This window comes from Aspergillus pseudodeflectus (assembly GCF_044049435.1).
Source record: "Aspergillus pseudodeflectus strain CBS 756.74 chromosome Unknown BJX68scaffold_45, whole genome shotgun sequence".
NCBI classification, from domain to species: Eukaryota; Fungi; Ascomycota; class Eurotiomycetes; order Eurotiales; family Aspergillaceae; genus Aspergillus; species Aspergillus pseudodeflectus.
Genome location: NW_027263821.1, coordinates 248,215 through 262,444, shown reverse-complemented (window position 1 = coordinate 262,444; position 14,230 = coordinate 248,215). Strand labels below are relative to the sequence as shown.

At 52.2% G+C, this 14,230-nt stretch overlaps 5 protein-coding genes across 5 annotated transcripts; 1 reads left to right on the top strand and 4 right to left on the bottom strand.

Annotated features, from left to right (window-relative positions):
- Positions 1 to 1,778: 1,778 nt before the first annotated feature.
- BJX68DRAFT_243904 (uncharacterized protein) lies at positions 1,779 to 3,528 on the bottom strand. The gene is made up of 3 exons (XM_071041217.1): positions 3,228 to 3,528; positions 2,726 to 3,145; positions 1,779 to 2,649 (listed from the first exon to the last, which is right to left on the bottom strand). The coding sequence occupies exons 1-3, from the start codon at positions 3,501 to 3,503 to the stop codon at positions 1,900 to 1,902; spliced, it is 1,446 nt and encodes a 481-aa protein (XP_070895742.1). The 5' UTR covers positions 3,504 to 3,528; the 3' UTR covers positions 1,779 to 1,899.
- Positions 3,529 to 5,016: 1,488 nt separating this feature from the next.
- BJX68DRAFT_257435 (uncharacterized protein) lies at positions 5,017 to 6,019 on the bottom strand (the record flags this gene model as incomplete). Its single annotated transcript, XM_071043342.1, has 4 exons — positions 5,017 to 5,127; positions 5,210 to 5,625; positions 5,688 to 5,798; positions 5,875 to 6,019. The coding sequence occupies 4 exons, from the start codon at positions 6,017 to 6,019 to the stop codon at positions 5,017 to 5,019; spliced, it is 783 nt and encodes a 260-aa protein (XP_070895741.1).
- A 2,319-nt stretch (positions 6,020 to 8,338) lies between these two features.
- Positions 8,339 to 9,371, bottom strand: BJX68DRAFT_243903 (uncharacterized protein). Its single transcript, XM_071041216.1, has one exon. It carries the CDS (start codon positions 9,295 to 9,297, stop codon positions 8,479 to 8,481), a length of 819 nt encoding a protein of 272 aa, XP_070895740.1. The 5' UTR covers positions 9,298 to 9,371; the 3' UTR covers positions 8,339 to 8,478.
- A 1,317-nt stretch (positions 9,372 to 10,688) lies between these two features.
- BJX68DRAFT_270109 (uncharacterized protein) lies at positions 10,689 to 11,249 on the top strand (the record flags this gene model as incomplete). The annotated part of the gene is made up of 1 exon (XM_071046531.1): positions 10,689 to 11,249. The coding sequence occupies one exon, from the start codon at positions 10,689 to 10,691 to the stop codon at positions 11,247 to 11,249; it is 561 nt and encodes a 186-aa protein (XP_070895739.1).
- Positions 11,250 to 12,343: 1,094 nt separating this feature from the next.
- BJX68DRAFT_257434 (major facilitator superfamily domain-containing protein) lies at positions 12,344 to 14,214 on the bottom strand (the record flags this gene model as incomplete). Its single annotated transcript, XM_071043341.1, has 7 exons — positions 12,344 to 12,479; positions 12,544 to 12,600; positions 12,746 to 13,057; positions 13,120 to 13,426; positions 13,481 to 13,790; positions 13,864 to 14,062; positions 14,117 to 14,214. The coding sequence occupies 7 exons, from the start codon at positions 14,212 to 14,214 to the stop codon at positions 12,344 to 12,346; spliced, it is 1,419 nt and encodes a 472-aa protein (XP_070895738.1).
- Positions 14,215 to 14,230: the final 16 nt, after the last annotated feature.

The window sequence follows — 14,230 nt, the reverse complement described above, 5'->3', positions numbered from 1 at the left end:
GCAGATGCGAACAGGGCATCTCGCTTATCCTCCGCCGACGCAGTACCTCGATACCGGCCTAGCAGTGCGGGATAAATGTTCTCTGACTGTTTAATGACACGCACCAGCGCCTGCACTAAGCCCACCTCTCGAGCATGCGAGCCAATAAGGAGGACATGGTCCACGGGCGCATCCCCGATTGTTGATGCTAGGAGCTCCTGTACCTCGTCCCAGAACCCTTCGATATTCTGGATATAATCAGCCCCGTGTCGCGGGCTCTGCAACGCCTTAACAGGGTCCCTGCAACCGAGACTCGCCGCGTTGAAGCTAATAGTCAGCATTGTGCGCGGGTAGTAGAAGTCCACATGTGCCGGTGGTTCGGTCCCAGGCCCCCACCAATTATCCACGCCGTCGTATTGGAGAGCGTGTAGCGAGGCGAGGTTCCCACCGAGCATCTCGAGTCCGGCAAGTGAGCAGGGCAGTTCGAAACGGTTTACAACCTCGTAGATCAATGGTGGCGCGTCGGGGACGGAGAGGAAGACTTTCTTGTATTTGAGCGGTGGGTCAAGGGGGTCTAGGTCTGTTGATTCTATATTTGACAGCATAGAGGCGATGGCAATGTAATGGTCGGGTACGGGATCGGGATAGATAGCGTCGAGATTAGGAGGAGAGATGGCGTCTTGGATGCGGAACTTTGCCCAGATCACGGGCCACCACCACTCTGTGTAAGGGATGTATTGTGTTTTAACGGTGGGGCGCCACGGCCAGTTATGTGGACCTGAGGACTCTTCGATGATGGTTCTCATGGCCTCTCGGTACTGCGCGGTGCCGCTTATCACGGCAAGAGGGCGGATAGTGCGATTCCTGAAGCGGATGGATGTAGCGCTAACAGATGTGATGTGTCCTAGAATAGCTTGAGGAGCGGATACGTACTCATATACCATAGTAAGATCAATCGCCACACCCCTTGGGGTTGTAGGTGGTACCCGGCGCTCTTTGGAGGTCAACGGGCTTGCACTCGTCACAGCCAACTACACCTAGAGCGATTGGGAGATAGGCGATGAATATGGCCAGGGGCTTCTTCCATGATGCTAGGTACGGCTGCTTGAAAACCATCGCTTTTATTTGTCGACGTGACAATGGAACGTAGTTCAAAGTGACACTGGCGATTCGGCGGCACAGTACTTGCTTGTTACCTCGGACGTGCTGTCGCTCGCGATCAGACAATAATAATGAAAGGAGGGGAATGACGAAATTAGTATAACGGAAATAGTATGAATGGCAAGAAGAGTAAGGTGGTACAGATAATGATATTCATAAGAAATGAAGGCGCTGGTGATGACAAACGATAGAACCGTAGAAGGATGAGGCCAGACAGCAGCGCCTCCTGACTGAATGTTGCGATGGATTGAGTCACCCATCTTTGTATGCTACGTACCTTATGGTGACTATATGAGTCACTGACAATGATTTCGACAGCACAGCATGCATTAACGCATTGACAGGCTGGGGGCCGATATTCCCAGAGGCCAGGGCACCAAAGCACCAAGGCTAAATGTCAAGACACATGTGACGATGCCAAGAGTACCGCCCCGCGTCCCTTCGGCGACTGAGTCCCGGATTAAATTCCTTCTGTTGACACTAGACTCATTGAACCTGCAATGCAGCTGCGCCGCATTTCGAGCGACCTACCGCGTCTTCTTTTCAACTGACAGTGGGAAGGAATAGCCAGCGGACCGCAGGACCTACAGATGCTACAAATAGATGCTCTGGGGTCTTTTGCTCAAGAAACCCTTCTGTAAGTGAGGATACAGATTCAATTGAAAGTCCCCTGTGTGCTGACTAGGACTCGTTCACTTGACCGCGGGACCTCTCCCACTAAGCAGTGGAAGAAGACAGATTGTTGTTTCGTTTAATGGGCTAGTCATACAACGAAGGCGGACTAGCATTCCTCCCATCCTGGTCCAAACTAACCTCCTGCCCCATCTTCTTCAGCAACCCCTCCAGCGCAGCAATATCCTCCTCGCTAGGTTTAACCCTACTTTCGTATTCATAACTAATGCCATTCTCCTCTTCCTCCTCATCCTCCACATCCCAAATCAAACTCTGCATATACTGACTGGGCCCGTAGCCCTCGCAGTACGTCATATACGACTCGTCATGGAATCCAATCGTGATCTTCCCCTCCTCTTCGAACGGCGTCGACTCGTTATGCCACCACGTCGGACAGTGCCCGAAACGGAAGTGCTGGAGGTGTGGGAGTTTCGCGTCAAATGCGCGCAAGTAGTCGACCCAGCGCTTGTCGTAGCATGCGTAGCGGTTATCCCCGGCGACGCGAGGGTGCACCTTGTACTGGTCCTTCTCGAGGAATGTGCGCTCTGTATCCTTTTCTTCAACCATGATCTCGTAGATGATCGGGCAGTCGTCCAGGTATAGTTCTTGCAGGGTCGCTCCGTGCGAGGTAATCCAGTCGAGTTGGGAATCGTGCACGAGAGTGTAGTTGCCTAGGGCTAGGGTCTTGAGGCGTGGGAAGTGGATGTCGGTGAGATCGCAGGTCGGGAAGAAGCCAAAGTAGCATTGTGAGTAGAGTGTTAGGTGCTCGAGGTTTGCGGCGGCGGGTGAGAGCCAGGTGTAGCCCAGGCTGGGGAAGAAGTCGTGCAGTGCTATCTTCTATGGAGTATTGTTACTATCGTTAGTCTTTGTGGAGGTTGGTCAAGGTACACAGTAATTTGCAGGGCGTACGTACCTCGATATCATGCTCCCCATTCCCCTCATCACTCTCATTCGCAATATGCAACCGCAGCGATTTAAGCCCGCCCAGAACCTTCTTAATGTCCCGCTTGGTACCTGCATCCGTCGGATTGATATTCTGTAGATCCTGGATCGCCAGTTCCGTTGGCAGTCGAGGCAGGTTCGCGAGCACAGCAAAGACCTTGCGGAGCACCGAGTGGCGAAAGTCGATCGTCTGCGTGACCCAGTTCCAGGTGTTTTCTTCACCGTCGCAGTCGGCATGGAAGCGCAGGACGACGCTCTGCAGACGCGGGAATTCGTGCAGGCGGTTAACGAGATTCCAGAAGGGGCGTGGGAGATTGTCCTCGTCCTTCACGTCATTCAAAGCTTCGTCGTCGAATTCGTCTTCGGGTTTCTTGTCCCGGATGCGACGGTCCTAATTGGATCTGATCAGTAGCTGCACCGACCACAGAATAAAGAAACGATATAAGCCAAAGAGTGACGATTCTACGACATACATCCGTTGGTCTCACAGTATCGATGTAAACCTTGGTGACACACCCCGCAAGTTCGGGATTATCAAGGATACCCCGAAACCTCTCGCAGCTGCTCTTAAGTGGCGCAATCCGCGCCGATTCAAAGACCCATTTCCGTCCAATCTCTCCGGTGAGGCTGCTAGCAAGGCGGAGCTGCTTGCGCGATGCTTGTGGTGCGGAGTAGAAGACGCGGTGGATGATTTCGCGGGGGAGGGTGAGGAGCGTTGCCATTTTGTGAACTCTTATCAAAGACGCCATTGAGAGCTTCGTCCACGGGTGTTCTTATGCTGCAGTATTTATGCGGAGTTTGTTGGTGAAGGCTCCAGCCGCACGATTCAGGCTGCAGGCTCCTCCCCTTAGCGTCTTCTTGGCAGGGGCCAGGCCACCCTTGGGTGGGAAAGTCTGAGTGGCCTGGCTGCTGGATCTTGGTGATCAAATGGAGTGGAAATAGGCTACTTGGGCCCAGAAGTGAAAGTAAAGGCATGATGCCAGGTTATTGAGTTTAGGGTTACGCTTTTCATCCGCCAACTCAAGGACCAATATATATTGTGGCCAATTTCCCCTACCCCTACACGCATAGCTATTTAATATGAACACACAACTTAACTAGTCAATATCCCTTGAGTAGAACCATGAGATGAAAGCTCAACACCGCCTGAAAAAGGTAGTGAAATTCTTCCCATAACGATTTAGGTCATGGTAAGAATGATGGGGTCGACAGGTACCTACCATGGCCCCTAGCCCCGACAATATGTCGAGTCCTTCTATTGCCACGGGGGATGGCGTAGCTACCCTTAACTATGCAACTAGTAGTTGAATATATGACTCCTGTACCTCTCTATGCTGTACCATCGCGCTGGTAGAGTCTTTTTTTCGGCCCACAGAATCATCACTGGGCGCAGCGGGGCAACTCTGGAGAGCACCGGTTGATGCATGGACTTTCGCCCCCTCTTAGCTCAGAACCTGCGAGCCTGTGCAGGCTGCCATGGTTGACGCCAGGTGCTCCATATAACCGTTACAACGGGATCCACCGGCCCGGACCCGGAAAAGGACCAGATGGGATGCATTGACCTTTACCGACTCCGGATACCACTGCTAATTACTCGGTGGGAGCGAGTATTCGCCATCTTGGTCGTGTACATGGAGTAGGGGGAAGAAAGGAATTTAGCAGAATTGGGAATGTGGTTATATAAACCCTGTCGCTGCATTTTTATGGATAATACAGACGCATTCTCCACAGATGGTGACCGAGCACAATGCAGAAACAAGCGATACGGGGGCTTGAAGCACCCAAAGTCGGGTTATCTTAGTTAACACACCTGTAAATAGTGCACCTGTACCTTGTCAAGCGCGATTATGTTCTCCCTCAAGTCATAGCTTCGTCTACATCCCATTTGGTCAAGCCTCAAGGCAACCGAAAAGGTGCACGATCCGCTAGCGAATTAATCTTACAATCCAGGCAAGATGGCCAAGTCAGCAGGAAGGGAAAAAGAGGTAATACACAAAGCTTAAATGGAGATAGTTCTCTAATATGTACATATTTCGTCTAGTTATCCCCAGGAGTATCGGGCCAGACATGGCCACCGACGCTGAGCAGTCGTCGCACTGGGGCTGACGAGGTGGCTGTGTCCTAAGGATCAATCGCGATGTAGCAGTGGCCTCTGCACGAGGTGAAAGAGACTAGTGAGCAGGCTGGGGCCGGGGCTCGTTTCGAACAGAAGATGTCCACCGTAGATATTTGCAGGTGTCCAGTGCGTCGAGATCTGATCGTTCAAATCTTCCCATCATCAGAGCGTCCCCCTGCGCTATACCTTCCTCCCTGCCTCTGCCGCTGTACCTGGGCCTTGACATTCCTCTCCACAACATCAAGCCCGACCATCCTCTTCATAAACCGATCAAAGAAGCCCACGGGAAACAAACTCCCCCACCTAACCAGCCGCGAGAACTTGATGGCCCACACCCACCGGCGGACTGCGCCAACTAACCTGCGCAACCATGCACCTTGCCCATTGCGACGGATCCGTATCCCCCTCATCATCTTCAGTGTCTATTGCGCGTTCCACAGTCTCCCGCGCGACCGCGTATAGCGAGTGAGGTGGTAACTGCGGCCGCCGCGCATTGACGTGGGATGTGGAGCGGACGGCGCCTGTAACAAGGTTGAGGACCTTGAGGTTGAATGGTGCGAGTTCGAGGCGCATCGTTTCGGTGAAACTGGCCACGGCGGATTTGGAGGCATTGTATGCGCCTGCGAAGGGGCCAGACGCAGCGATGACGCCGGAGAGTGAACCGTGGTTGATCAAAAGGGCGCCGTCTTTGTGTTCGGATGCCAGAAGGAGGGGAGGAAGGCTTGGGTCACGGCGATGAGCGATCAGACATTTAGCTCGAAGAGGTCGCGCGCTTTTCTGATTTCCGTGTCCGAGACGGGCATCGAGTAGCCTGCACCAGTGTTGTCGATGAGGCCGTCCAGGGTGCCTCCAGTTAGGGCTTTGATTTGTGAGACGCAGGCAGCGACGGATTCGGACGAGAGGGTGTCGAGTTGGATTGTTTCGATGCCTGTGTTTGATCGCTCTTGGTTAGCAGCTTGACTAAAAGGGCGTCGAGGAGTGATTAGATAGGGAGTGAGACGTACCAACTTCCTTGGCAAGCTTAAGCTTCGCCATGTTTCTGGCAGATGCAAAGACGCGCCAGCCCGGAGCGTGGAATTGCAGAGCGAGATGCGAGCCCAGACTGCCGTCGGAGCAGCCGGTGATGAGCACGGTCCGCTTGGTAGACATTTCGGCGGCTACTAAGAGCGGTATGTGGCTCAAGCCATAAGCCACGGTCTATTGGTTACTTGGTTTCAAACGAAAGATGGAAAAGGTATTACTTGAACCATAGGACAGCAGACGCCATTTAAAACTTTCCCCAAGCCTTCACGCAAGACAAAGAACGAGCAGGTGCAGGTGCAGCTTCACCTGCAGCTTCATGGATCTCACGACGGCAGTTACGCGTCACCTAGTAGCCAGGGGAACAATCGGAATCATAGAGATAGAAGCAGGGAAGAGGGTCCGGGTGAATAGGGCGGGATACGGGAACAATATCAATTCCACAACCATTGTTCTCCTCCCCTCAACATGCACCGTTGCCAAGACCGGCATTCACTGGATGTGGCCCGCAATATACGAGATGCTACTTCAGGGAAGTAGAAATAATTGCTTTACCTGTTTGTATTCCCCGCCACCAAGACGACGAGTTGAGGGTTGGGCCGTCTGCCAAGCTGCCCACCGTGGAAAGACCTCCGAGGACCCCTGAAATTGGGGTGAATGGAGCTGTCAATTGACTAGCGTCTCGCATCTCGTAAAGGTGCGTCAAGTGCAGCGGCGAGAATGGCCCCTATGTGAACTGCGTAGCCAACATCGCAAGATAACTGAACATTATATGACATCGCGAGCCGCGGAGTCAGTGCCGTAGCGTCTGGAAAGGAAAGATCTAGGAAGAAAAAGACAGGGGAAGCGGACCCTAAAGCCCCCATAGCTGGGGAACCAACTCAAGAACCAATGGGTATCTAAGGTTGATACCAAAGTGAAACGCGGGGCAATAGTCTCATAGCCCTTCCATGGTCTGCAGCCTATTAGTCCCTGGATGCATTCCTGCGGAGACAAGGCACGCAATATGTGAACATAGCGTCGTCCCTGGATGCAGCCTTCGAGCCCCCATTATGTGCAAATATAGACTATGACATGACCCTCTTGGTTCTCTATGTAATGGCTAGCCTACACCCTTAAGACTAAGCTAAACGAGGCCAGATTTATTCCGCCTCTGCTTCACGATGCCGATGTTGTCAAGAAAGTATGGCTGGCGACTAAGGGAGTATTCCCCCATCCCTTTGCAGCCGGTATGACGAATCGTTCGTTTTGAAGTTGCGCTATCTATAACCTTTGCGGTGACTTAGGATACCAGAGTAGGTGTTGAGTCCGGCAAGATGAGGGACGAGTACAGTTCTGGTAGAAGAAGATCAGGGAAGCCGTTATTAACCAAGGTTTGACCTGCTGCATCAAATACAGCATGAACAAGTTCTCATGTACCATGAGCGCCACATGGATCCAGATAGAGCATGGGCCAATAATCTTCCACTCGCCATTATGCGCCTTTTCCCTCGTGGGAAGACATTATCTTGCCCATCCTAGTAGAGGCGATCTTAACAATGCTGCGCTTAATCGCTCCTTCCCGACCTCAAGTACTCTTTTCGTTCATCAGGCGAGCTACGACACGCGAACCAGAGATTTAACAGCGGCAACCGCATATGCAATACCCACAATGCATGAGATATGGCTCACCGCTAGAGCAGGATTTGCAATTTTCATAGCAATCTCACGCATAATGCTAACTGCGCTAGCCGCATCAGACCCAGGTCGAGGCACTGGCCTTATGCCCAGGCCTGAATGCTCTCCCCACTCACCAACTCCGCTTGCGCTGTCGGAACCAGCTCGGGGATGATTGTACAAGGTCCACTACTCCAGTCCTGTCGACGGAGTTTGACTCTTGCCATGAACTCCAGTGCCGAAGTGGCCTTACTGATGTGGCCGCCTTGGCCTATCCCGTACAATAGTCGATTGGGGAATACTATAGCCTTTGTATTGCCATTTGGTTTTGAGGCCTTTGCCATCCAAAGCCTCATTTGTGTCATGGGTTCCATATACAGCGCGTTCCCTCCCACGCGCCGCCGCCTTGGCTTAAGGGAGTGATATATCAGATACTAGACCACTTTCATAGAGTAGTCTCGACGAGAGTAACATCATCGTCCTTCTAAGGCTGGTGGGATACCTGTTGTCGAGTAAACAATGCTAGTTCTTTTTTAGGCCCCATATAACCTGGGCTCAGGTTATTGAGCGTGGCACGCATATTCGCACATCACCCACTCGACACATTGTAAGCATTTACATGGCACGTCGCTATCGTGAGGCTGGGCTTGGTGACGACCGCCCTTACTTCACTTTAGTGAGGAGTATTTTTATATCCCCTCCTAAAAGCTTATACTTTCGTCGATCGAATTAATCCGGATTAGTATTCTACTAGAAGATGCTTCTAGGGATTTACACAACTAGAGTGAACGGTTGATGTTATTAATCATTCAAGCCATAAACCCCTGACCTACAATTTCGGTACGTACACCCAGCAATAAAATTCACTTTTCCTGTCCAACCTGACAGGGTATGTATCCCAGTACGATGGCTAGACAGTCAAGTTAGCGACCTTAGTTATTAGCTTCAAAGTCCACAATGCGCAGTCCCCTCTTCTCCGGAAGGTTTTGCCTAACAACAAGGTGCTTTACTGGGAACTTGTAGAAGACCTTGGTGCTATCAATGTCCGAAGCCTGTATCTTGGGAGGAAACTTATATCCCATCACCGAATTCGGGTTGCGCGGGCCAATCTGAACAGAATCCAAGCGCTTTTCACGCTCCGGCGCAAACTCATGGCGGAGCCCCAGTACGTGGCCGAGCTCGTGGAGGAAGATGTTCTTCAGATACTGGACGGTCCCCGGCTGGAATGCATCCGGGTAGACGATCAGATCATTGAGGTCCACCTCGTCGGGGAAGAAAGCCTCGGCCAGCGTCCCCGGGCTGCGCTGCGGCGCGAAGCTCAGAAGAAACGCGGCGTCCTCCATCTTCTCGACCCATGCGAACCGCACGCCGAGGTTTAGTGCGTTCCACTCCTCGGCTGCTTCGTTCAGCTTGTTCGCGGCGAGCAGGGCCATCTCCGGCTTTGGATATCCCTGCTCCAGGGCTGCAAAGTTGACAGTCGTATTCGCTTTCCAGCGCGGGATCTTGTCGCCGTGCCCGACCTGGAGGGAGGCGGTGCTTATATTGCCTGCGAATGCTGCGGGAGTCGGCTTCTGTGTGATGCACGGATAGCTATCCAGGTTGCATGCGGTTGACCCCGCGACAGCCTGCGGTTCCTGTGATGTGGCTGTATCCGGATTCAGTGTTCTCAGTGCCTCCGGGCCAAGATCTTCTTTGAGGCCCTGAACGAGGTTCGCACGGGATGGCTTGATAGTTCGCTGAGAATGAGGCATGATGAATGTTTTTGGTGGGCTAAGGGATGTTCCACACCAGTTTGTTATGCTGGTATCCAGTTTGGTATATCAAATCTGATCTTAGGGTGCACCAGCGCTCCTGGAGCTGGGGTGTAGCAGGCCTACTTATACCGTGGTGACCCAGGCTTCTGCGATTGCATACTACTCGCAACCTACAGTCACTGCAGCCTTGAATTGCGGGCAGGATTATCACACCACATCCCCGCTGTGTCACTCTTCAGGGTCGGGTGATCGACACTTCAGAGATTGAGGTCAAGATCTAGGTATACTGCCGTGGAACAGTGTACCATGTTCAAGGCTTCTGCCGGGTGGCGATAATTCAACTATCTGGCAAAACGACCAACGAGAGCGCCCGGGCACTAGGGCCACATTCGAGATCAGAAATACTCTAGAAAGCCACCGCGGAGATATCCTTGACCGTTGTAATTCACTACCCCGGGTAGTTGGTCCGAACCAAACTTTTGAGGTCCTCGGATGCGCTAAATCAACTGCCGACCAGATCCTCGCGTGGTGGTCTGACCACCGCCGCCATCGGGCCCCCGGGCTCGGAACAGTCTGCAAGCGGCCTCTTTTTCAAACCTACCGCTCCTACTAGCCGTAGGTATAATAAAGTAGCTCCTTGGAAGTATAGCGATTATGAAGCTTATGTATCAGGGATGAGAGATGTGGTACCAAATCAGCGGTGGCCCGTACAACAGTCATGACATGTATATAGCTTTGGTGATTGAGTCCAGTGTAGGTCGAACAAAAGCGATAACCCCAGGGCCGTTAACTGGGCTTGATAGAAGAGATCTCACCTGCCGAGCCCTTAGCCGGGCCTGCTACTTGTGGCTTTTGAGTTCCCTAGTATTGGTACTCGGCTTTTGTCCTCCGTCTCAAGTTTACTTCTCGAAGAACTTGGACAGAACAGGACATCCATACATCTAAATTTGTAGTACTTTAATAGGAAGCTCTTGCACTACACCAAATCACTGATGGAGGCACTATCTCTATGACTAACATAGCTATACCAAGGATCCAGACCATAGCTGCGAGATCCGTGACGTTTCAATCACTGCTAGCAGATAATGTCTGTGAAATGCGTGCGAGGGGATGTCTTGCCCATCAACTTGTGTCCTCTGGAACACAGAGGCAAGCCACCTGTACAGATCCTCTCTCAACATTGGTAGGCATTCCCGGTTCACCCAGGGTGACATGAATTGCTTTCACGCAGAGGCCCTGTTCAAGAGAAATGACTATTGCATCCCGGTTAGAAGGTCTGGAGATATAATACTGGTATTTCTCTTCAATCTCAACGATTGCTATATCTGCTCCGAGGAAAGACCGCCACATTACACCCGCCATCCAATACAACAAGTTCCCTTTCGATCATGCCTGGATATCCACAGCTGCCAGGTAGCACCTCACCCAATCAGATTTTCGAGGCCGCCACCAGGGGCTTATCCAAAAGATTAAAGGCCCAGGAAAGACACAAGACGCGTCTTTACTACCTCTTTTCCACCCTCTGCAACCTCCTCGCGATACTGCAGCTCATGGTCGGCGCAACAATCACAGCGCTGGGCCCGTCATCCGACAGCCACATGATCGCCATCACCAGCCTGGGCGCAGTGAACACCGTCGTTGCCGGTATTCTTGCCCTCATGAAGGGCCGTGGCCTACCCCAGCGTCATCAAAAGGATCTGGTTGAGATTAGAAAGGTCAAGACCTTTCTTAAACAGGTGGCAATGAGGCTTAAATACGGCGAGCGGGATCAGGATAACGCGAATGTTGCGACTCTAATCGAGGAAGCTTTTGCCCGGTACAAGACAATGCAGGACGTAATTGACATTAATCAGCCGGACGCGTATCTCAACGGGCCGCAGTTGGAGAGGAGCAGCCTGTTGCAGAGGGACCGCGGAGGTGACGAGGAAATGGGCTTTCGACACAGGTGAGTGATCTTGGACATTACCGCGAGCTTGATGGATTGCTAGATAAGATGTTAATCAAAAAGGTGCAGCATTTAGAAACTAGGGTATTGTGAGTCGTCCATGGTGACTCATCCGTCTTGCTTTTATAGCTGTCCGTATAGTTAGTTCTTTAGATACATTGATAATAGGCTTACTTCTTTGACCACCAACTCTCGATAGATGAATTCAGCACGTGAGTTTCCACCATTGCAACCTTGAAGATTCGATCGGAGAGAACGGAGGCACTACTACCAAGTAGGCCTTGGATCAATGATCCACGCCGAGCCAAGGAACGAACGTGATCCGGATCCTCGGCAAAATCAAGGTTAAAATTGCGGCTGAGTCTGCCAAGATCTAGATTTCCTCTGTGCCACGGTTACTGCCATCCCTTGAAATTGTAAGCTCCTGGCAAATGAAAGGCTACTCCTGAGCTGTCTCCTGACCGAAGATGCCGATGGATATGGCTGTCATCACTCTAGACCTCGTGAGCAAATCTTCCAATACTGTCAGCCGGTGCATACACGTATGCATCTGGAATCAAACAATGGAATTCGCCGTTAGAATTATTTGTCTGTTATTGTGGCTCAGCGATGCCATCAATCGTAAGATGGCTTGAAAGCCCTTCTCTGCCACGGACCTATATACAAGATACAAACCGGCTATTGTTCGTTGAGTTCAAATTACGATATAGGTCCATACCAGGCCTTGCGACCCTTATACGCTAGCATCCGCTCTATTCAGCCTGCCATAGCCAACTGAAGCTGTACTAGTTCTAAAGTATACACGCGAGGATAATCCCGACCATCCAGCGGGGGTCATTGGGAATCTGGGAAATTAACGGTTAGCGTATACATGGAGTGTATTGACTTGTACCCGATGCAGGGTCTACAATGATAGCCCGACTCCTGGGAGCGACTGGTGACTAAAGGTAGCCATGATGAGACAACCAACAGGCGCACTCGGTTGTCTTGCGATGCGGCTTCTATGAGCTGCGTGGAATGAGTCTGAGAGTCTAGTGATCATGTCTATTCCCATCATCCCATTTACGCCTAGCATATCACTACTAGTAATGTCGTCTTTCACGGACTATACAAAACCTTTCCTCCCACCTTGCGCCGTCTCGAATTCAGGAAGAGGTAGATCAGATGCTGCGTAGCCGCAAGGACGAGGCCCGACGAGACCAGCGCAATCATTATAATGAGGCCGGTGTGGTATCTGCGATTCTCGATTTTTAGTTTTCCTGCAGGCGATGTACGGTGATGGTTTGGGGGTCACATACGTCGGCGAATCATCCGCTCGGAAAATCTGCGTTCCTGCTAATAGGCCTGAGATGGCGCTCATGACCCCTGTATACTTCATTAGCGCTCGTCCTACAAAGTGTAGAATGCTCCCCAACAACGGGCATAGACATACACATCCTACACACATACATTAGCACGATTTCCCGTTCCATACTCTAGAGAAGATAGGGAGCAACTCACGAAATAGCAATACTCCGCTCCGCCTGGTCTTTACAATTCAACTGCACCCAAACATTATGGACGGGATGATAGCAGACGGCAAACGCATTGACGACCGTCCACAGCCCGAACCGGCTCCAGCGCCCTGCATGTGGGAGGACGCATCGCGCGACGATGAGGACGGTCAGATAGGTGCATATCGCGCAGATGACTGTTAACCCGCGCCGTTTCGTGCGGTCGCTTAGATACGCTACGGTGAAGACGATAGGGAGCGTTAGGGACGCGCCGATTGCGGAGAGGGCGTTGGCTTGGACGCGGGTGAAGCCGAGGGCCCTGATCAGTTCAGCTATCAGCACGGGCAAGGAATCGGATGGGGAGGGCAGGGTTGTGCGGACATGATTATACTCGGCGTATACGTCGTCAGCGGACTCCACGTGGCAAAGACACACGCCGTTGAAATGAAATGAGGCCAGCGACGGTAATTGAGGACTGTCTTTCGGACAACGGCGAGCGGGATCCCTGAACGCGGTTTGCTGTCCGCGTCTGGTCGATTCTCGAGGCCCTGCCTGGCTCTAAGGATATACTGCTCTCGTTCCGAGAAGCGAATGAGGCCATTCAGGAACAGCGGCCGAGGGCGCTGCGGGCTTGTCGGGAGGACGAGAAGAAGAAGTCCTGAAACGATCATGGTTGCGATTCCTTCGACTGCTCTTGTTAGCACCGACACCAGCCATCATCGCTGCAGAAGAGGCGACGTACTCAAAAAGATATACTTCCACCCGGCCATACCCCCATGTCCATGCAATCTCAAAATGCCCGCCCCAAGCAACGGCGAGATCGCATTGCCGCCAAACATGCCAAAGAACAGAATCGCGACACGCTTTCCGAGTTCTTGTGGGGTATACCACGTCGACAGCGTATAGATTGAACCCGGGATGTACCCCGCCTCAGCGAGACCCAGGAGGGTCCGCGTAGCAAGAAACCCACCTCTACTGCGCAGGAAAACTTGCATTGTGGCGATGAGGCCGAAGACGAAGACTTGGGCTGGGATCCATTTGCTGGGGCCGATCTGATATTCTTGCTGTTAGCACCGGGAGAGCTGTCTTCGCTTCCGTGGAGACAAAGGCGGGGTGTGGACGAACCTTTTGCAAAAGCATATTCGACGGAATCTCAAGGACGATAATCCCCATGAACATCAGCTGGTTCCCCAGGTTGACCGTGTCCTGCGTAATGCCGATATCCGTGGTGAAGCCGCCGGTTAGGGCGCTGGCCAGGTTCATTCGGTCGAGCTGGAACATGATCATTCCGAAGCAGAGCAAGGGGAGGACGGAGAGGTCTATTCTAAGATAGATTTTTAGCCGTTTGACAGTTTATGTAGCGTCGTGGTGTTCTCACTTTAACCGGGCTCGCCGCTCCTCTGCGGGAGTCCAGTCCTGCGCGACTGATTCGGCGTCATGCTCGCTGGCTTCGAGTTTGGAGGGCTCAATTGACATGACGAAGTCTTGGCCG

What these genes read in the sequence shown, in the direction of transcription:
- BJX68DRAFT_243903 (XM_071041216.1), bottom strand. Translation starts at nt 9,297, where the DNA reads ATGCCTCATTCTCAGCGAACTATCAAGCCATCCCGTGCGAACCTCGTT.
- BJX68DRAFT_243904 (XM_071041217.1), bottom strand. Translation starts at nt 3,503, where the DNA reads ATGGCGTCTTTGATAAGAGTTCACAAAATGGCAACGCTCCTCACCCTC. An exon ending in ATACTGTGAGACCAACGGAT is followed by an intron (nt 3,146 to 3,227) that starts GTATGTCGTAGA and finishes AGATCCAATTAG; the next exon opens with GACCGTCGCATCCGGGACAA. An exon ending in ATGGGGAGCATGATATCGAG is followed by an intron (nt 2,650 to 2,725) that starts GTACGTACGCCC and finishes AATACTCCATAG; the next exon opens with AAGATAGCACTGCACGACTT.